General features: G+C 37.5%; 1 protein-coding gene across 2 annotated transcripts in view; it reads right to left on the bottom strand.

The window, feature by feature from the left end:
* PRMT3 (protein arginine methyltransferase 3) overlaps positions 1–16934 on the bottom strand; it is a gene marked incomplete at both ends in the record, with an annotated part of 124146 nt that extends 107212 nt beyond the window's left edge. Inside the window, 8 exons of one of the 2 annotated variants that reach the window (XM_080704827.1) lie at positions 729–794; positions 7205–7349; positions 9088–9247; positions 12636–12738; positions 13279–13328; positions 14990–15072; positions 16657–16792; positions 16907–16934. In XM_080704827.1, coding sequence (XP_080560953.1) covers positions 729–794; positions 7205–7349; positions 9088–9247; positions 12636–12738; positions 13279–13328; positions 14990–15072; positions 16657–16792; positions 16907–16934 — 771 coding nt within the window. The remainder of the gene's footprint in view (positions 1–728; positions 795–7204; positions 7350–9087; positions 9248–12635; positions 12739–13278; positions 13329–14989; positions 15073–16656; positions 16793–16906) is intronic. The other variant, XM_080704828.1, reaches the window with a different exon arrangement.
* Positions 16935–17687: the final 753 nt, after the last annotated feature.

The following is a 17687-nucleotide window of genomic DNA, read 5'->3' as shown; positions in this document are numbered from 1 at the left end:
CTATTTTATGTTTTTGGTGGTACTGGGGTTTCTGGAAACCCTTCTACCTCCGGGCTACACTCCCAGACCTATTTTTATACATTTTTATTTGGAAACAGGGTCTCTTAAGCCAGCACGGCTGGCTTCGAGCCTGCGCGATCCTCCTGTGTCCGCCTCCCAAGCGCGGGGATTACAAACTTGCGCCACTACACCTGGCTTTATTTTTATTTTTAAACAGGGGCTTCCTAGGTTAACGAGTCTCACTACTTGCTGAGGCTGTCCTTAAACCTGTGACTCTCTTTTCTCAGCTTCCCAAGTACTGGGATTACAAGCATGTGCCACCACATCCGGCTTACAGTATACTGAAAAACAGAAAATGCCAAACAAAACTCTTTACATATTGATAAAGTTAAATGAAGGCACTTGAGGCAAAGTACAAGAGAAATATGCTGGGAATGACTATATATTAAAAACATAGTTTAGGTAAAATTATCTGGATAAGCAAAGTTTAAGCTATGTCACTAAAATTAATGACTTTCAATTTAAAAAAAAAAACAGCTATACTGAATGACACTACCAATCAGCGTTTCTGTTATCAGTATCCTGCACCAGAGCAGCATCGTAAAAGTCCTACATGAAATAAAGCAGGGGTAGGTCACATCAACTGCTAGCATAACAATGACAGAAGAAAGCACCCCTACTGCTGGGTACAACTCTCAACTTATGATTCTGTAAACTGCAGTACGCACCTTGTTTTTGAAGATGTGTGGATTTCGGTATATAAAATCTCTGTAGCTTTCTGTTCGTACTTTGTCCTATAATAGAAAAAGGAAAATGTCATGCAAATAAATTTTTTAGGAAGATATTTGCTATTTTACTACAGATTGCCAGTTTCCACAGCCTTTTTAAATTGGAGGGGGGGGGGTGTCTTGAAAGCCCAGACCCCCCTTCTTACTCAAAAACAATAAAGGACATAGCAACAGCATATTTTGAAAAAATTATTTTAAAAACATGATTGAGCTGGGCATGGTGTAGTGATGTAGACCTCGAATTTCAGTAACTTGAGAGGCTGAGACAAGAGGATGACAAGTTATGGCCAGCCTCAATAACTTAGCAAGGACCTCCACAAGTAAGTGAGACCTGCTTCAAAATAAAAAATACAGGACTGGGGTATAGCTTAGAGGTTCAATCTCCAGGACCTCGAAACAAACAAACAAAAAACAATGACTGAACCTCAAATAAAGTCTGCCCATGTTCTTAAAAAAATATGCACATTTTTCTCTTTACATGCATCACCACTATAAGGCTTCAAATAATAATTATAGGTAAGAGATGTTTTGCTCCTTTAAATAGGGCCTGGAGCATAGAACCTGACTCCTTGTATTATAGCTACATTAAAATAAGGGAGAAAAACAAAATAGAAAAATGTAAAAGCTGCAGGTACCTGTGAAAAATGAAGTTACACCAAATATGTTATTCTAAGAAAGTCACTATCAACACTAACCTGATTTATGATCCTATTTTGTTTCTAGAAATTTCTATAGTAGGAAATGATGCTTAAAAGCCTAAAACCTGAAAGGAAATAATTTGAACCCTGAAGCCTACATTATGCGACTCCTACATCCTCAAGTTTCATGTGAACTCTGACCAAGGCAGGCATTCAACATTCTAACGTTTACACTGGTTCACAAATAGAGCCAATTTCCTAAGCTGAAACACCTACAGCCTACAAATTAGACGGTGAACGGCTCTGCCGTCAAGTAAGTAAACTATGAGCATGATACAATTAAGTATCACAAAATGAGAATTCTAATTTTGGGTTTCACACAAGGTAAGAAGAAAATACAGTACATCCTCTCTATATCTATGGGTTTCATATTCATTGACTCAACCATCCAGACAGAAAATATTTCAAGAAAATAATTGCAGTAAGTGAGGTAGCAGAAGCCTGTAAACCCAGTTAGTTGAGGCTGAGGCAGAAGACTGCAAGACTGAGGCCAGCCTTGTCAATCTAGTAAAACACTATCTCAAAATAGACTAAAATTGTAGCTCAATAGTAGAAGCCCCTGGGTTTAATCCTAGGACTGGTAAAATAAAAATAAAACAAATAAATACTGTGTCTATGCTAAACATGTATACCTTTTGTCATGATTCCCTAAATAATACAGTATAACAACTACTTGCATGGCATTTGCACTATATTACATATTTAAATACAATATGCCATTTTACAGAAGGGACTTTAGCATTTACAGATTTTGGAATGCTCAGTGGCTCCTGGAGCCAATCCCCCACCAAAATAGTACCAAAGGACTATTAGAGTAAATACTACAATATCAAAATGTTACACAAACCATACCCTTCAAAAGTATTTATGCCAATATTAAGATTATTTTTGAAATGTATAAAGGAGACCTTCAAGTAAAAGAAAAGTTGTTTACATGGTAGACCTAAAAAGGAATTTGTCCATAATTAATCCCATACTTTGCATATTACTTTTAATTGCTTTACAAAATATTTTTAAACAACCAGGCTTACTAAATGTTTCTGTTTGCCTTTTAATTTCTAAATTACTTTAAGAATTACCAAGGGAATCTAATTTATATATATATTAATTATCTAATTTTAAAATGTTTTTTTAAAGCATACCACTTCATACATTTTTTATCTTTCTTATCTTCTTACCTTATAACCAATTTTTGCTGAAACAACAAAACCTTATAAAGGGTGACCATCAGTCTTGAATGCAGCCATTTGGAAAGCTCTTCCCAATCACCATGCCTCACTACTGCTCAACTTAATTGACAGAATCCCAACTGCTGTCCCAACCCCATGCACTGCTGCTTGGCTGAGCTACAATCCTTCATTTTGCCTCTTTCTGCATATGCATCTGTTTGTGTTCACACACTCAACCCAGTGTAATGAAATACCCCATATACCACATACGATGGTGCTTAGTGAGCAGAACTTCAATAACTGAATTTTGATTAAAAAGTCCACTAAATGTGAAAAATGCAAGCAATAAAAATCTAGGTTTCACAAACTTTTCTAAAATTTCATTCTAAAAAAAGACTAATAAATTAAAATGGTTTAAATTATCTTTTACACCAACACAAAAGAAAAAATCAGAGGTCTAATATTTAGAAGCAAGATATTTCACAATGAGTAAAATGTCAGTAAATTATAAGACACAAAAAATGAATAATGAAGCCAGGCATGGTGGCGCACGCTTGTAATTCCAGCTTTCGGGAGGCTGAGACAGGAGGATCGCGGGTTTGCGGAAAGCTTCAGCTACTTAGCAATGCCCTCCACAATTCAGTGAGACCCTGTTTCAAAAATAAAAAGACTAAAAACTAGGGATGGGGGTGTAGCTCGGAGGTACAATACCCCTGGGTTAAAAAAAAAAAAAAAAAGCCGGGCGTGGTGGCGCACGCTTGTAATCCCTGCGCTTGGGAGGCAGAGACAGGAGGATCGTGCAGGTTCGAAGCCAGCCGCGCGCGCTGGCTTAGGAGACCCTGTTTCCAAATTTTAAAAAAATGTAAAAATAGGTCTGGGAGTGTAGCCCGGAGGTAGAAGGGCTTCCAGGAACCCCAGTACCACCAAAAAAAAAAAAAAAAAAAAAGAATGAGGCTAACGGCGAAAAATTATGTACTATAAATTTTACATATAGAAGTAACAGTATGTGTTTAAATTTATAGGCCTGTGAAGATGGACATAAAGCATGAGTCAGCTACAAATACAATGAGGAAAAACATTAAAATTTCAAATTTTTAAGAAGTACTTTTTTTTAAGAATATACATATCCAGAGTCAACAGTTTCTTCCTTAAAAATAACACTGAAGTATTTCAAATTTATATTAATCAACCACCCTTCCTCAGAAAGATATTGTGACAAGGAATTGTGAAAGTTGATGTAATCTACTCCCCTGTCAATCATATCTCTGGAATTGAAGTTATCTCATTCTAACTCTAGAAATAACACCACACTATTTTTATTTAAAATATAATAAAAACATTCCAAAATAGTGGTATTAAAATATGAGATATAACAACAAAAAATTCAAATCATATTTCATAAAAGCACAGCCAATTTAAGTATAAAGTCCTACAAATAGGGTTTCTATGTTTTAGGTTACTTTATAAAAATTAGGCAAGATTCTAGTAGTAGATAAAGCTTGAACAATTTGTGCTAACTGTTCTGGTAAGAAACAGAAGAAATACAGCTCAATATATGGCATGTTTCATCCATGCTGTATAGCTTAGCAAATATAAACTGAATAAAGTTTTTTTTTAAATCAAATATATCCATGTTTCCTAGCAGCACTTAATCAAATCATTTCCAAGAGATAATTACATTGCACAACAGCTCAAGAAAACCAAGGCACTGAGAACTTTAATAAGGATTTTTAAATGATTATCTATAAGGAAACATGGCACTGGAACCTTCAAGCTGGAACTTCTTATATCTATATAAAAGGACTTAAAGATATACAGTCAGGTGTGAAGATCCTCTATTTACTGTATAGCTACAAGTGTCCAGGATAGCCATTTGTAGATGCTTGCACTAGATTTCCCTGAATGAGTGTACTTATAATATTCATATCCTCCAGGAGTCTGCGTGATGTTTACCTGCCTGCAAAACTCAATGCAAGTGTCATACCAAAGGTACTAAATGTTTATGGCAATTAAATTGATGGGGTGACTTAAAATGATAAAGATGGACTTAGATTAATTCCTTTAAAGAAAAGAATCTATCTCATACCTATAATCCCAGCTACTTGGAAGACCGAGGCGGGAGGATCACAAGTTCAAGAACAGTCTGGGCAATTTAGAGAGTCGCTGTCTCAAAATAAAAAATAAAAGCCGGGCGTGGTGGCGCACACTTGTAATCCCTGCGCTTGGGAGGCTGAGACAGGAGGATCGCGCAGGTTTGAAGCCAGCCTTGCTCCAAATAAAATATAAAATAGATCTAGGAGTGTAGCCCAGAGGTAGAAGGGCTTCCAGGAACCCCAGTACCACAAAAAAATAAAAATTAAATAAAAATAAAAATGGGCTAAGGATAAAGCCCAGTGGCAAAGCACCTCTGAGTTCAATCTCTAGCAAGAAAGAGAGAGACAGAGAGAGAGAGAGAAAGGAGAAAAGAATTAACTTAAGCAAAGAAAACTGAATAAGTCGATTTCTTTTAGACAAAATCACGACTTAAAGTATTTATTACTCATAGCCGAGCGTGGTGGCACACACTTGTAATCCCCACACTTGGGAGGCTGAGACAGGAGGATCGCACAGGTTCGAAGCCAGCCTCAGCTACTTAGTGAGGCTCTCAGTAACTTAGTGAGACCTTGTTTCCAAATAAAATATAAAATGGGTCTGGGAGTATAGCCCGGAAGTAGAAAGCCTCTGGGTTCCACCCCCAGTACCACACACAAAAAAAATTATTACTCAGAAGACAGCTGTTATTTGTAATGCTATGCCATTACTCAAGGGACCAAAAAATAAAAAAAACACAACCCTAACAACCATGATGCCATGACATTGCTTTAAAAGACTCTACATAACTACAATTAATGTAAATCAGCAAACTTCCACCCTGATACCAAAACTATATATGTTATATGTTATTAAATATATGTTATTAAATATTCCTGGTTATTTAATATGCTTGTTTCACTAGGTGTAGTGCTACATGATTGTAATCTCAGTACTTAGGAGACTAGGACAGGAGAATCAGTTTGAAGGCCAGCCAGCATTAGCAACTTAGCAAGACCATGCATCAAAATAAAAAATAAAAAAGGGCTGGGCATGGTGGTGCACGCTTGTAATCCCAGCATTTGGGAGGCTGAGACAGGAGGATCACAGTTCACGAACAGCCTCAGCTACTTAGTGAGGCCCTTTGCAACTCAGTGAGACCCTGTTTCAAAATAAAGAATAAAAAATAGGGCTGGGGGTGTAGCTCGAAGGCAGAATGCTTCTGGGTTCTATCCCAAGTATCACAAAAATAAGAAATAAAAAAATAATAATAATAAAGGGCTGGAGGTATAACTCAGACTGAACAGTCCTGGGTTCAATCCTCAGCACCAAAATAAAATAAAATGCATGTTTCAGGGAAACCCAGTCTTAGGGTTTCCATTAAATAAGACAATGTTTGGAGGAAGAATTAAGGAACAAACTCTTGTGGACTGGTTTTAAGAAAAGTTAAGGGTGACATCTAAAATTCCTGAGATAAGCTTCTCAAATTTCTGATAAGTTTAACAACCCAATATTTATTTTATGCTACATATTTTCAGGTATTTGTTTTGGATTTCTTTGTTTGGTTTTTTGAGAAATGGTCTTGCTATATTGCCCAGGCTGGTCTTAAAATTCATGGGCTCAACAGACCCTGCTGCCTCGGTCTCCTAAGTGCTGGGATTACAGGTATGTGCCATCATACCAAGCAATACTTCTAGTTTTACCTAGTTAAAAATTTTGTTATTTTATCATTAGTTATCAGGTACAGCTACAAATTAACTTCTATTTTATATGGGCATTTGTGTTGGGGGGGTGGTACTGGGGTTCCTGGAATCCCTTCTACCTCCGGGTTACACTCGCAGACCTATTTTTATATTTTTATTTGGAAACAGGGTCTCTTAAGCCAGCGAGGCTGGCCTCAAACCTGTGCAATTCTCCTGTCTCCACCTCCCAAGCGTGGGGATTACAAGCGTGCACCACCACACCCGACTTATATGGGCATTTCCATTATGAAAATTAAAACTAATCATATTTAAAAATCTGATTTGGGCATTTAAAAAATATTCCTATATACCAAAGATATCAAGAATAAAAGGCATTCAATAGTGATAATGAGAATGATAAACTTTACACCAAAGAACTACTTGCCCCAAGTCAGTATTGCATTTAAAAGGGTAAAATATTTTCTTCACATGTTAAAAAAACAAAATGTATAATTATTCCTATTTAACACAATAGTTGTTTTTGAAAAGACCAAAATCATCAAGCACTTGTTTCTTGAAATGTCTCTTTAGCAAAAATTTCATAATTAAATTAATAATGATCTAAAGTAAAATTTACAATGACTTTGATGTCTCTGTAATCTTTCTTCCTCAAGATGAACCAGAGGTTTAAAAAAAAAGGTCTTAAATAAAAAAGCACTATTAGTTCTCATGTATTAAGCAGTATCATTCTATTTTTCCTTTAGTATGGATTTGACAAATTTGTGCTCTTTTCTAACCTTTAGCATTTCTTCATGTATCCCATAATGCCCATATGAGCTGAAATAAACGCCATCCTCATCCTCCTGGAGGTCCGCAATGGCAGTGGTGGATGATGAGCAGGTTCTGACATCTGTGTTCATCACAAAATCCTGAGCAAATTGTCTGTAATCAATTTGAAATACACCCTTGAGACAGGTTTATTGGACCATGAAAAAAGAAAAGGCTAGAGGTTGAAGCAGAGAAGGGGGCTGGGGCCCAGTGTCGCCTGCGATAAGCCTTTTAAATCACATTCTACCTAGAGCAACTAAAAGCTCCCCCTGCTGGATCTAAAGTGCTGGCATATAGGAACCCAGTTGTGAATATTCCTGACGCAAACTTCAAAAGCAATGCCAACCGCTGATTATAGATAGCTCTTTTTATAACTCAACTAAGCAAAATCTAAGTACATTTCCTTTATTCACATTTATTATTTCTAGTGTTCTACAATCTTTAGCAGCTGAGTCAATATATAATGTATTGCAACTCTGGATATTCTCTAAAACCGTATCATCTCTTGGGTAGATTAAATGAGCATAAAGTACACTCAAATAGGTAATTATTTGACATATACCAACACCACCCACTCCAGTTCTAAATTCAGCCACTTCCCTGGTAATAACACATTATAACCCATCAGTTATACAAGGGGGAGAAGTACAAAGGGCCAGAAATTAGAGTTAGTGTTGGTTACTAGATTCCCAAGTTTATGTAAAAATGTGAAACAAGGATAATTAAAATTGAATCTACTCTCTTTCATGCTGGACATTCTGACAAACTATCAAATGTGTACTCAGGCAATGGCACCAGCTCATAAATCCCATAGATAAAGCTCTGAGATACACACGTTAACAATGCAGTCTCAGGTACACCCCAGATCTCCTCCATCAGAATCTGCACTGACAAGATCCCCAGTGATTCATAAGCACATTAAACTTTAAAAAGTACTACACCAGTAGAATGCGAATTTACTCACTGAAAAACACTGTCCCCAAGCATCTGGTTTTCTGGTCATAAATTCCCAGTCAGTGACACCATGGGGATAGGAAAATATGCCCAAGGATCCAGGGTGTGGTAGGTAGCCTTGGGTGCAACTGCTGGGTAGGGGGCATTGAATAAAAATAAGAGGGCAATGGAAGTGCCCAGGAGGTGCTAAGTAATTTTTATTCTAAAAAAGGAGAGGTAGGCCATTAAGTCTGAGAATTTGTAAATAATATATCTTATTACATTTTGACTGTTTAATAACAAAAATTTCAGCCAGGCATGGTGGTGCAAGCCTGTAATCCCAATACTTGGGAGGTTGAGATAGGAGGATCACAAATTCAAGGACAGCCTCTGCAACTTAGCAATGCTCTCAGCAACCTAGCAAGACCCTGTTTCAAAATAAAATAAAAAGAGGCTAGAGGTATATCATAGAGGTAGAATGTCCCTGGGTTCTATCTCTTAATACCACACACAAAAAAAATAAAAATAAAAACTAAAATTCCAACACAGTATTTCCCTAAAACCTTACATTAATGCCCTCACTTTAAAAAATCTAAGATAGAAAAAGAAAAATGAAAAAATATCAATTGGAAACAGCAAAATTCAAAGGAAAGCAATATCAAAAACAAAAACATTCAAAGGACAACACTGGTCAGTACAATTACCATTTGTATAAAAGTAAGTATATGAGGATACATAAAACCATAAAAATTTACATTAATCAACTACATCCATACCGTGTTAGAATGCTGAATATCTTCAATACTACTTAAATATCTACATTGTGTTTTCTGGTATAATAAATGTTCTACATTTTATCTTGCCATTAGCTGTGTTATTTGAGGGATCTAAACAATTTTCTATACGACTGATGAATTACTTCATTCTCTGCAGATCCTCCTGGGCTCTAGCTAAAGCAGCTTCAGCAGACAGTGCCCTGGCTTCCATATGTTTCAACTTTTCAACAACAGATGTATTGTCACTGAGTCCATTGGGGTATGAGAATGGGACTGGCACCGGCTCATAAAGATCTTCTACATCTAAAGAAATAAATGGACATTATTATCAGGTAGCAAAAGAAGTTATATAAATGTCAGGAATAAATAAATATATCCTAAGTGCCTATTATGTGGCCAATGGAGAAAAAATAGTAAAAGTACTTTTACTTAAATTTAACATCCAAAGTGTTTTAACTTTGATCCAAACAGTATGTTCTTGGTTTGTTTTTCATTAGTTAGCTAAATTGAACACACATAGGTGTTACTTATATTTAATGAAATACAGGAAGAAAAATGTAGAAAAAAATTCTAATATTTGTTGATTACCAAGCTGTCATCTCATTTCATCCTCAAACCTCAAATGTAAATATTTATCCCTATTTTCAAACCTGGGAAAAATAAATTTCAGAAAAGTGAAGTGACTAGCCCAAAGTCATAAAGTTGTTTAAAGGAAAAGCTAAGACTCAAGCCCAGACATGCCTCCTTAGCTCACATTCTTGCCACTACTAAAGCAACCACTGCTTATATGTAAAGGGCAGGCAGTACTTTAGATATTCCTTAAGGGAAATTCTGGCATTTGTGAAAACACAGATGAACTTAGAGGATGTTATTGCTATGTAAAATAAGTCAGAGACAAATACTGCATAATCTCATTTATTTGTGGAATCTTAAAAAAAGAAAAAAAAAATTCTCACAGAAGCTGAGAGCAGAACTGTGGTTGCCAGGTCTGAGGTCAGATGTTGCTCAAAGGGTACAAACTTTGTTCCAAGATGAGTAAATTCTGAGCATCTAACCTACTGCCTGATGACTAGTTAATCATACTGAAGCATATACCTAAAACTTGCCAAGAGAGTAGCTCTTAAGTATTTTCATTAAACACAAAGATGTATGAGGTGATGGATGTGTTACTTCATCAGGCTGTAGTAATAATTTCCCAACGCATATATAGAGAGAGATAGCAAATCATTAACATTGTATATTTGAAGTACATATGATTTCATTTATCAATTATACCTTTAAAAAACTAGAGAAACCTAGCCGGGCGTGATAGCGCACACTTGTAATCCCAGCATTCGGAAGGCTGAGACCGGATGATCACAGTTCGCGGACAGCCTCAGGTACTTAGTGAGGCCCTCGCAACTTAGTGAGACCCTGTTTCAAAATAAAGAGTAAAAAACAGGGCAGAGGGTGTAGCTCGGAGGTCAAATGACCCTGGGTTCAATCCCCACACCCGCAAAAACAAACAAAAAACTAGAGAAACCTTAAGAAAGCATAAAAGATACTCCTCTTAAGGAGGGTGCATAGATAAAAGAATTCTATATATTCAATAATTTTTCATCTGGGGCAAGGTAGAGTGACATCTATACACAAATGCATTATTGCTGATATTAAATATTCAAATTCTTATTACTATAATTTTTATGTAATTTTAATATATATCATTAACTTCTGTTGTAGAAATAATAAATAAAAACAAAAATTAAATATGAGCCGGGCGTGGTGGCACACGCTTGTAATCCCTGCGCTTGGGAGGCTGAGACAGGAGGATCACACAGGTTCGAAGCCAGCCTCACCTACTTAGTGAGGCTCTCAGGAACTTAGTGAGACCCTGTTTCCAAATAAAATATAAAATAGGTCTGAGAGTATAGCCCAGAGGTAGAAAACCTCTGGGTTCCACCCCCAGTATTGCAAAACAAAACAAAACAAAAAAACCCTACAGATTAATTCATTGCCTAATTCACCAAAAATTAATGAGCACAACAAAATATTTTCAAATAATTTAAGGCTCGTGTATCATACTTTCTACTTTAATCCTCTTTGTATTTTGTTTTCAAAATTTTACAAACTTTTTGGCAAGTTTGTTTTGCTTTTTACTGCAACAGAAATTAGTTCTAATAAATTTTAACATTCATAATACATAGGTAATCTTTTATTAAAGGCTCCTTAAGCCATGTTAAGCTTCTTACTACCATGTCAAAATTCCACACAACTCAATAATGGCACTTCTCAAGGAAATGAGAGGTTATGACCAAATTACTGGTCAAATAAACATTGTTAACTTATTATCTGTTTAGGTATATCTGTTTAGAATGGTCCTGTTGATCCAAAAGAAGCAAATCTTTCTTCTTCCCTGTCTAGCACAAGAAGAATGGAATGAAGCATAAATAAAAGAATACATAGTTTCACTTCCATAGGTTAGATCATTAAAGTCTAAGAGATCAACAAAATTTTCACAAGACTTCTGGGTAATAAGGAATGAACCAAAGCAAAAAGAAAGTAACTAAAGAAAAGTTGTAGAGAAGAAAGGAGAGTGAGGACAGTGCCAAGAAGGAAGCTTAGCAGCTAGTGTATGTGGGTACGCTCAGGAACATGTGAGTAGAATCTGTTCTGCATCAAAACAGAATCTCAGTAAACTAGAGGTCTTAGGAAAAGTTCATTACATGATTTGAACCTCTCAGATAAAAGCAAATACTATTAAATCCACTTAAAAGGGGTTTTAAAAATTATTTATTTGGTACTGGGGATTGAAACCTGAGACATTCTACCTCTGAGATATACTCCCAGTCTGTAATTTTTTTATTTTGAATAAGGGTCTCGCTACATTGCTGAGACTGTTCTTAAATCTGTGATCCTCCTGTCTCAGCTTCCCAAGTACTGGGATTACAGATAAGTACCACCACACCCAGCTTTCAGGTTTTTTTTTTTTATTTTAAATTATTGTCTATTAACTAAAAAGTATTCTCTAAAGTGTCCTTGTTCTTCAAAAAATTCTATACAAAATGTTCAAACAAGCTCATACTTCTAAATTCCTCCCTGGTATGTTCATGAGATTGTCAGTGTTTAAGTGATTTAACTTTTCTGTTAAAACCAACTACTGATTAGAACCATGTAAGATATGTTCTAAGACCCCCGGTGGATGCCTGATATTTCAGATAGTACTGAATCTTATGTATAATATGGTTTTCCTATACATACATACCTATCATAGTTTATAAACAAGGCACAGTAAGAGATTAACATTAACTACTAATAAAATAGAATCTAATGGTAGTCTGTAATAAAAAATTATATGAATGTGGTCTCTCTTTCAAGAAGAACTATTTGAACAGGTAAAACCCAACAAGCCAATCCTATAACCAAAACTGTTACTAAGGGGAAATAGTATATACAGTATGGATACCTTGGATAAAATGAGCACATTTCAGAGAAACAGAAGTAGATGGCACAATATTAATCATTCTACTTAGAATACAGCATGCAATTTAAAAATTAGCATTATTTACTTCTGGAATTATACATTGACTATTTCAGATTTTGGACGACCACAGGTAACTCAAACCATATAAAGTGAAACCAAACACTTCACTTTCACTTTTCCATAACAAATAGCCCTAGGTTAATTAAAATAGATATACTATATTCATCTTACCAAACTGAAGTAAAAGGTCATCTTCTAATACTGGCTTCAAATATTCTTCTTTCTCCCAAGGCACTGGATTGTGTATGGAATTCATATACTCAGCTGTAGGATTCTGGATTATAGTTAGTTGCATATTTTACTCATTGAATGTAATCAGAAATCTCCCTTGTAAAAACCAGGTAAATTAACAAACAAAACCAAGCCCGCATTATACAAAATCATATATCTCTATCTGAGCACTCACCTGTTATTTTAAATAGTTTCAATGCAGAGTTTTATATTGTTTAGAAATTAGAGAAAGTAATAATACAGTATTTATTTAAACAGGACAAAAAAGAGAACAAAGTATTTGAGAAAAATTTTTAAAAATGAACCAAAGTACCTGAAATCACTCTAAAACTACTTCTGATTTTATAGAAATATTATTTTCCTTTACCTGACACTAAATTACTTTTTCACATAGTACTGACTTGCTTAACGTAAAATAGTTCTAAGTATGTGTATAAGTGCTTCATATTGAGAGTTCTAAATGTCCATGATTCCCCAACTATGATAAATGCCAAATATGTGTCTCATATCCTTTATATAATTCGTGTAGTGATTGTCACTATGTTTCTTATAAATAAAGTTATAAATTAAGCTTTCAACTTACCTTAAGTCTAATAAAATTTATTAGTTTTATGTATCCATAAAATTCAAGTCCTAAAGGGGGAAAAAAGATAATTCACCTATTTTAATTATTGACATGATCTGTTCTATAAAAGTTTCTCTGATTAGAGAGTAAAATACTCTGACCTCAAAACTATCCCTTACATTTTGAAATTTTTATTAAGAATTAAAAATAATAATTTTGAGACTTCTGAATATTTTATCTGAAAAACAGCCCTAGATGACAAACTTTTAAGTGATTTCCTTGTACTTCTAAATAAATGAGAATTTACGGAAATCTACTGCTCATTTGTTAGAACAATACAAATCTGAAAAATTAGGTCCTAGATTTATCAAGTATTTGGCAGTTAATATAAAAGCGGAAAGTTTCTAAGTCCCTAGCTTTCATGGTGCCTACCAAGTTATAATTTTGTTGAGACACTGAATATACAAAGTCGACTTGCTTTTCGAGGAAGTTAAATATTGCAAATTAAAAAGACAATGAAGCTTATCTTTCCAAAAATAAAGCAGCATTTAAGACAAACGAAAGCAGTAATATATGGGCTATTATCTGGCATAAGACAAATTGATTATTATTTATCATGGGAAATTGGTTATTATTGTGAAGTGATGCTATGGAGATAATTTAAGAGCATACAAAAACACCTATGCTGATAATTGAAAACATAAAGTATGATTTTAATTCAGTTTTAAATGCAATATTAAAAATGTAAGAGAAGCCGGGCGTGGTGGTGCACGCTTGTAATCCCAGCTCTTGGGAGGATGAGACAGGAGGATCGCACGAGTTCGAAGCCAGCCTCAGCTACTTAGTGAGGCTCTCAGCAACTCAGTGAGACCCTGTTTCCAAATAAAATATAAAAAAGGTCTGGGAGTATAGCCCGGAGGTAGAAAGTCTCTGGGTTCCACCCCCAGTACCACCTAAATAAATAAATAAATAAATAAATAAAAATGTAAGAGAAAACAAAGCAGTGACTTACATGACTTATAAGAGTAGTTCTGCCTTTGAATTTATAGTTTACAAACATATCATATATTTACCCAAGGCCTAAAAATCTGTCTAGTATTTGCTATCAACAATGTTCTTTCCAGTTTTTAATAACAAGGGACCAAAACCAATTCCATATTTACTTAATTTTAGTGGAATAGAATAGTTTTTCATAGCTATTTGAAGAATTAAAAAGCCTTAAGCATAAGGAAAGCTATGTTTACGTGCAATTCAACAGAAACATTGTCTGAACATTTTGTATACTAACTTAACTTCAATGACTCCCTTTCTTCGACTTATAAAACTCAACCTAAAAATAAAAAAAAAACAAAAAACCTCAATGTTGTATATATTGAAATATAAGTTATACTTTGTCCTTTTGTATAATGACCCACCACCTTTCCTGAAATTCACCCCTCCCCCCAATCTACCTAATTCCTAGGGCAAAAATACAATCACAATGCCAAGGGTTTTTTTTCCTCTTTTTAGTTGTGAAGCCATAAGAAGCTTAAATACAGTGAATTTTTGTCTAGAAGAGTGAAGTATTAATCTTTCTTCAAAGGCCACTTATCAAAAATATATTTCCATAGGTTAGGTTGTTGCTCTTATATTTCACTATATTGGACCTGGATAGAAAAAGAAGGGTCTGGAAAACTTTAAACCGTGAACCTAAATTTCACAGGGAAAATTGTCTTTAAGAAATACTCACCATGTTTATGGACCATGCTATCAATATTAAATTGATGCTCCGACTTACAGTGTGAAAACGTCTCTTCAGCAGAGGTGAATAACCTGAAAAACCAAGTGATAACTTCATGGAATACTGAATACATGTTAAATCTACATTTATTTTTCACTCAGTTGGTTTCTAGTTTTATTTCCAATTAAGAAAAAACAAACATGCTTGTAGATTAAAGAACAGCCCAGCACTTCTAATGAGAATTAGTACTTCTGGGTCCCATTTAACACCTAAAACAAATTAACTACCATTTAAATGTCAAAGTTAATTTATTTGCCAAATAATAGCACTGAGTTTATTAAAAGGGCTTTTTTTTTTTTAAGAAACAGAGTTCCTTTTGATAAATTTTGTTTCTCTGAAGGAAAGATACTCCCTACTTAAGAATCTCTTCTCCTCCAAGTGTCAACTTTGCTTTGAGAGGCTATGAACTGGCACATCACAAATTGCTTTTAGAAATAAAGCACAAAATATAATTTTCTAGCTGGCACACTCTCAAAGTGCGGTATTTCAAAGTGATCTTGTAGTGTCCCACACACAGTACCTGCATTACAGATACGGCGAGTACTGAGCATCTTTATTATGCAATCTGCAAAACTGAAGGACACATAAGATAGGGATACAGCAGAGATGCCGCATACCTTATCCATATGCATAGCACATATGCGGCAGGTAGCTCTGAACAAATGTTTACAAAGGAAGGTTATTTGCAGTATTTATGGAGCCTATCACAAGGCACTGCACCACTGATGCTCAATAAATAAGACTTGCTGATAACCAGAGTATGTGCACTCTATGCATCCAATCAGGCTACAGGAGCACACTAATATGCCGCCAATCAGCACTTTGCCCAGATACAGGGGACAGTGTACCATGTTTTTTAAATTAATGCTGGCCAGAGCCAATCAGGGTCTTTCATGTCCAGTTGCCTGCAGCAGTCCACATCAAAATTTCTTGAGACACAATTTTAAGTGGAAAGGGAGTGCCTTCATAAAAACCACAGCTTTGTGACCTTGAACAAGTGGCTGACACTGCAGTCTCTTTTTTTCCCTAAGTGAAAAAGGTATCAATTCTTTCAACAGGTGGGGATCCCCTACTCAAGAAAGGTGACCTAATCTATTTAAATAGCTTAAACTGAAAGGTTACACCTGAGACCCTCTCTTACTAGTCAAAGAATTCTAGGATTGTAAAAATGGCAGGATCCTTGGGAATTATCTAGTTCAGTGTAGCTCCAAAACTTTTAACATCCAGAACCACCTCAGCCAGCCTCTTTAAAAAACAGAAGATTCCTAGACCTCATCCCTGATTTAAAAGGTTGGAGGTACCAGAGTTCAACACCGATGTTTAATTATCTCAGGTGACAAGGGTTGACACCAGATTTGGAAACCACAGATCCAATCTGAAACCATCTCATTTTACACAGGGGAAACTGAGGCCGGTCAAAGACTAGTAGTATGACCCGGGTTCCAGGTCATGGCTCCTCCCTCTAAACCACTGTGGAACTTTCTGTCCAACCAGCCATCACCGCAAACCACTGGTTCGGGAATTCCAGGGACGGACCACCCTGGTTGGACTGTGCCCAGTCCTTCCCGGCAGACCACACGGACCCCGGGCTGCGGCCGGGCGCGGAGGCGACGAACCTGTTACAGAACAGGCAGGGGGTCTGCTGCTTGTCGTGGGGGAGCTCTGCCCCGTCCTCATCCTCCCAGGCCGCCTCGTCCCCGCTGTCCGACAGTTCAGGCAGGTCCTCCTCATCCGCCACGGCGCCCCGGCCGCCTAGCACACGCACAAAGTCAGATCTGCCTGGGCCGCCCCTGCGCCCGGGGCCCGCCCGCTCCTCCTCCACCCCTCGCCGCCCGGGCCCGCGGGGAGGGTCTCCCCTGCACCCACCGGTGGCGCCCGACGCCAGCGAGCACATGCCCACGGAGCCCCGGGAGCGCGGCGGGCTGGGGGCGGGGAGCGCGGGAACGAGCACGGGCGGGAGCGGGAGAGGGAGCGCGCGGCAGGACCCGGGAACTCCGCGCAAGCCTGGAAACGCGGGCGCGCGCCACGCGGCGAGGGCTTCCGGTCACGTGAGGAGAGTGGGCGTGGTTGCAGCTGGCCCCACCCCTGCCCGCCGCAGGCTTGACGCAGTGCGCTCTTAGGAAGCGCTGCTACCGGGGCTGGGCGTCTCAGGCTTGGAGGTGACTTTTGTTTCCCCGCCCCCTGCCGCAGCAAGCCAGAAGGGGGAGCCCTGAGCCCCAGAGGCGTAGAGATGCCGCGTAATGGGGCTGTCGGTGGCTTGTTCTTAGTGGAGGGACGACCAGCCCGCGGTGCCCTCTGGTGGCGGAGAAGGCCAACGCAGCCAGGGACCGGGGAGCGTGAGCTGGCTCTGGTCCCTAGGCTCCCAGCTGCCTGCGGGGTGCAGCTGGGAAGAGGAGCTACTGTGAACTAAGCTGCATTAACTTGTACGTTAACAGTATGGGTGTACTGTGAAGGTCAGATAGCAGCCAAGCCCCCCAAAAGGATTTTAATCTCTAAAGTGTTAGAGAGCATGGACCAGAGCCAGCCTGCTGTGTTTGAATCCTGCTTCAGTCCCTTCAAACTACATGATTTTGAGCCAGTTGCCTAGCCTCTCTGCCTCCGTTCCCTCATCTTCACTAACCTGAGGGCTAGAGTAAGGATACAATGA

The sequence above is a fragment of the Muscardinus avellanarius genome, assembly GCF_963383645.1.
Source record: "Muscardinus avellanarius genome assembly, chromosome: 1".
In the NCBI taxonomy this organism is placed as follows: Eukaryota; Metazoa; Chordata; class Mammalia; order Rodentia; family Gliridae; genus Muscardinus; species Muscardinus avellanarius.
Note: the sequence above shows the minus strand (reverse complement) of the source record. Positions and strands in the feature narration are given on the sequence as shown.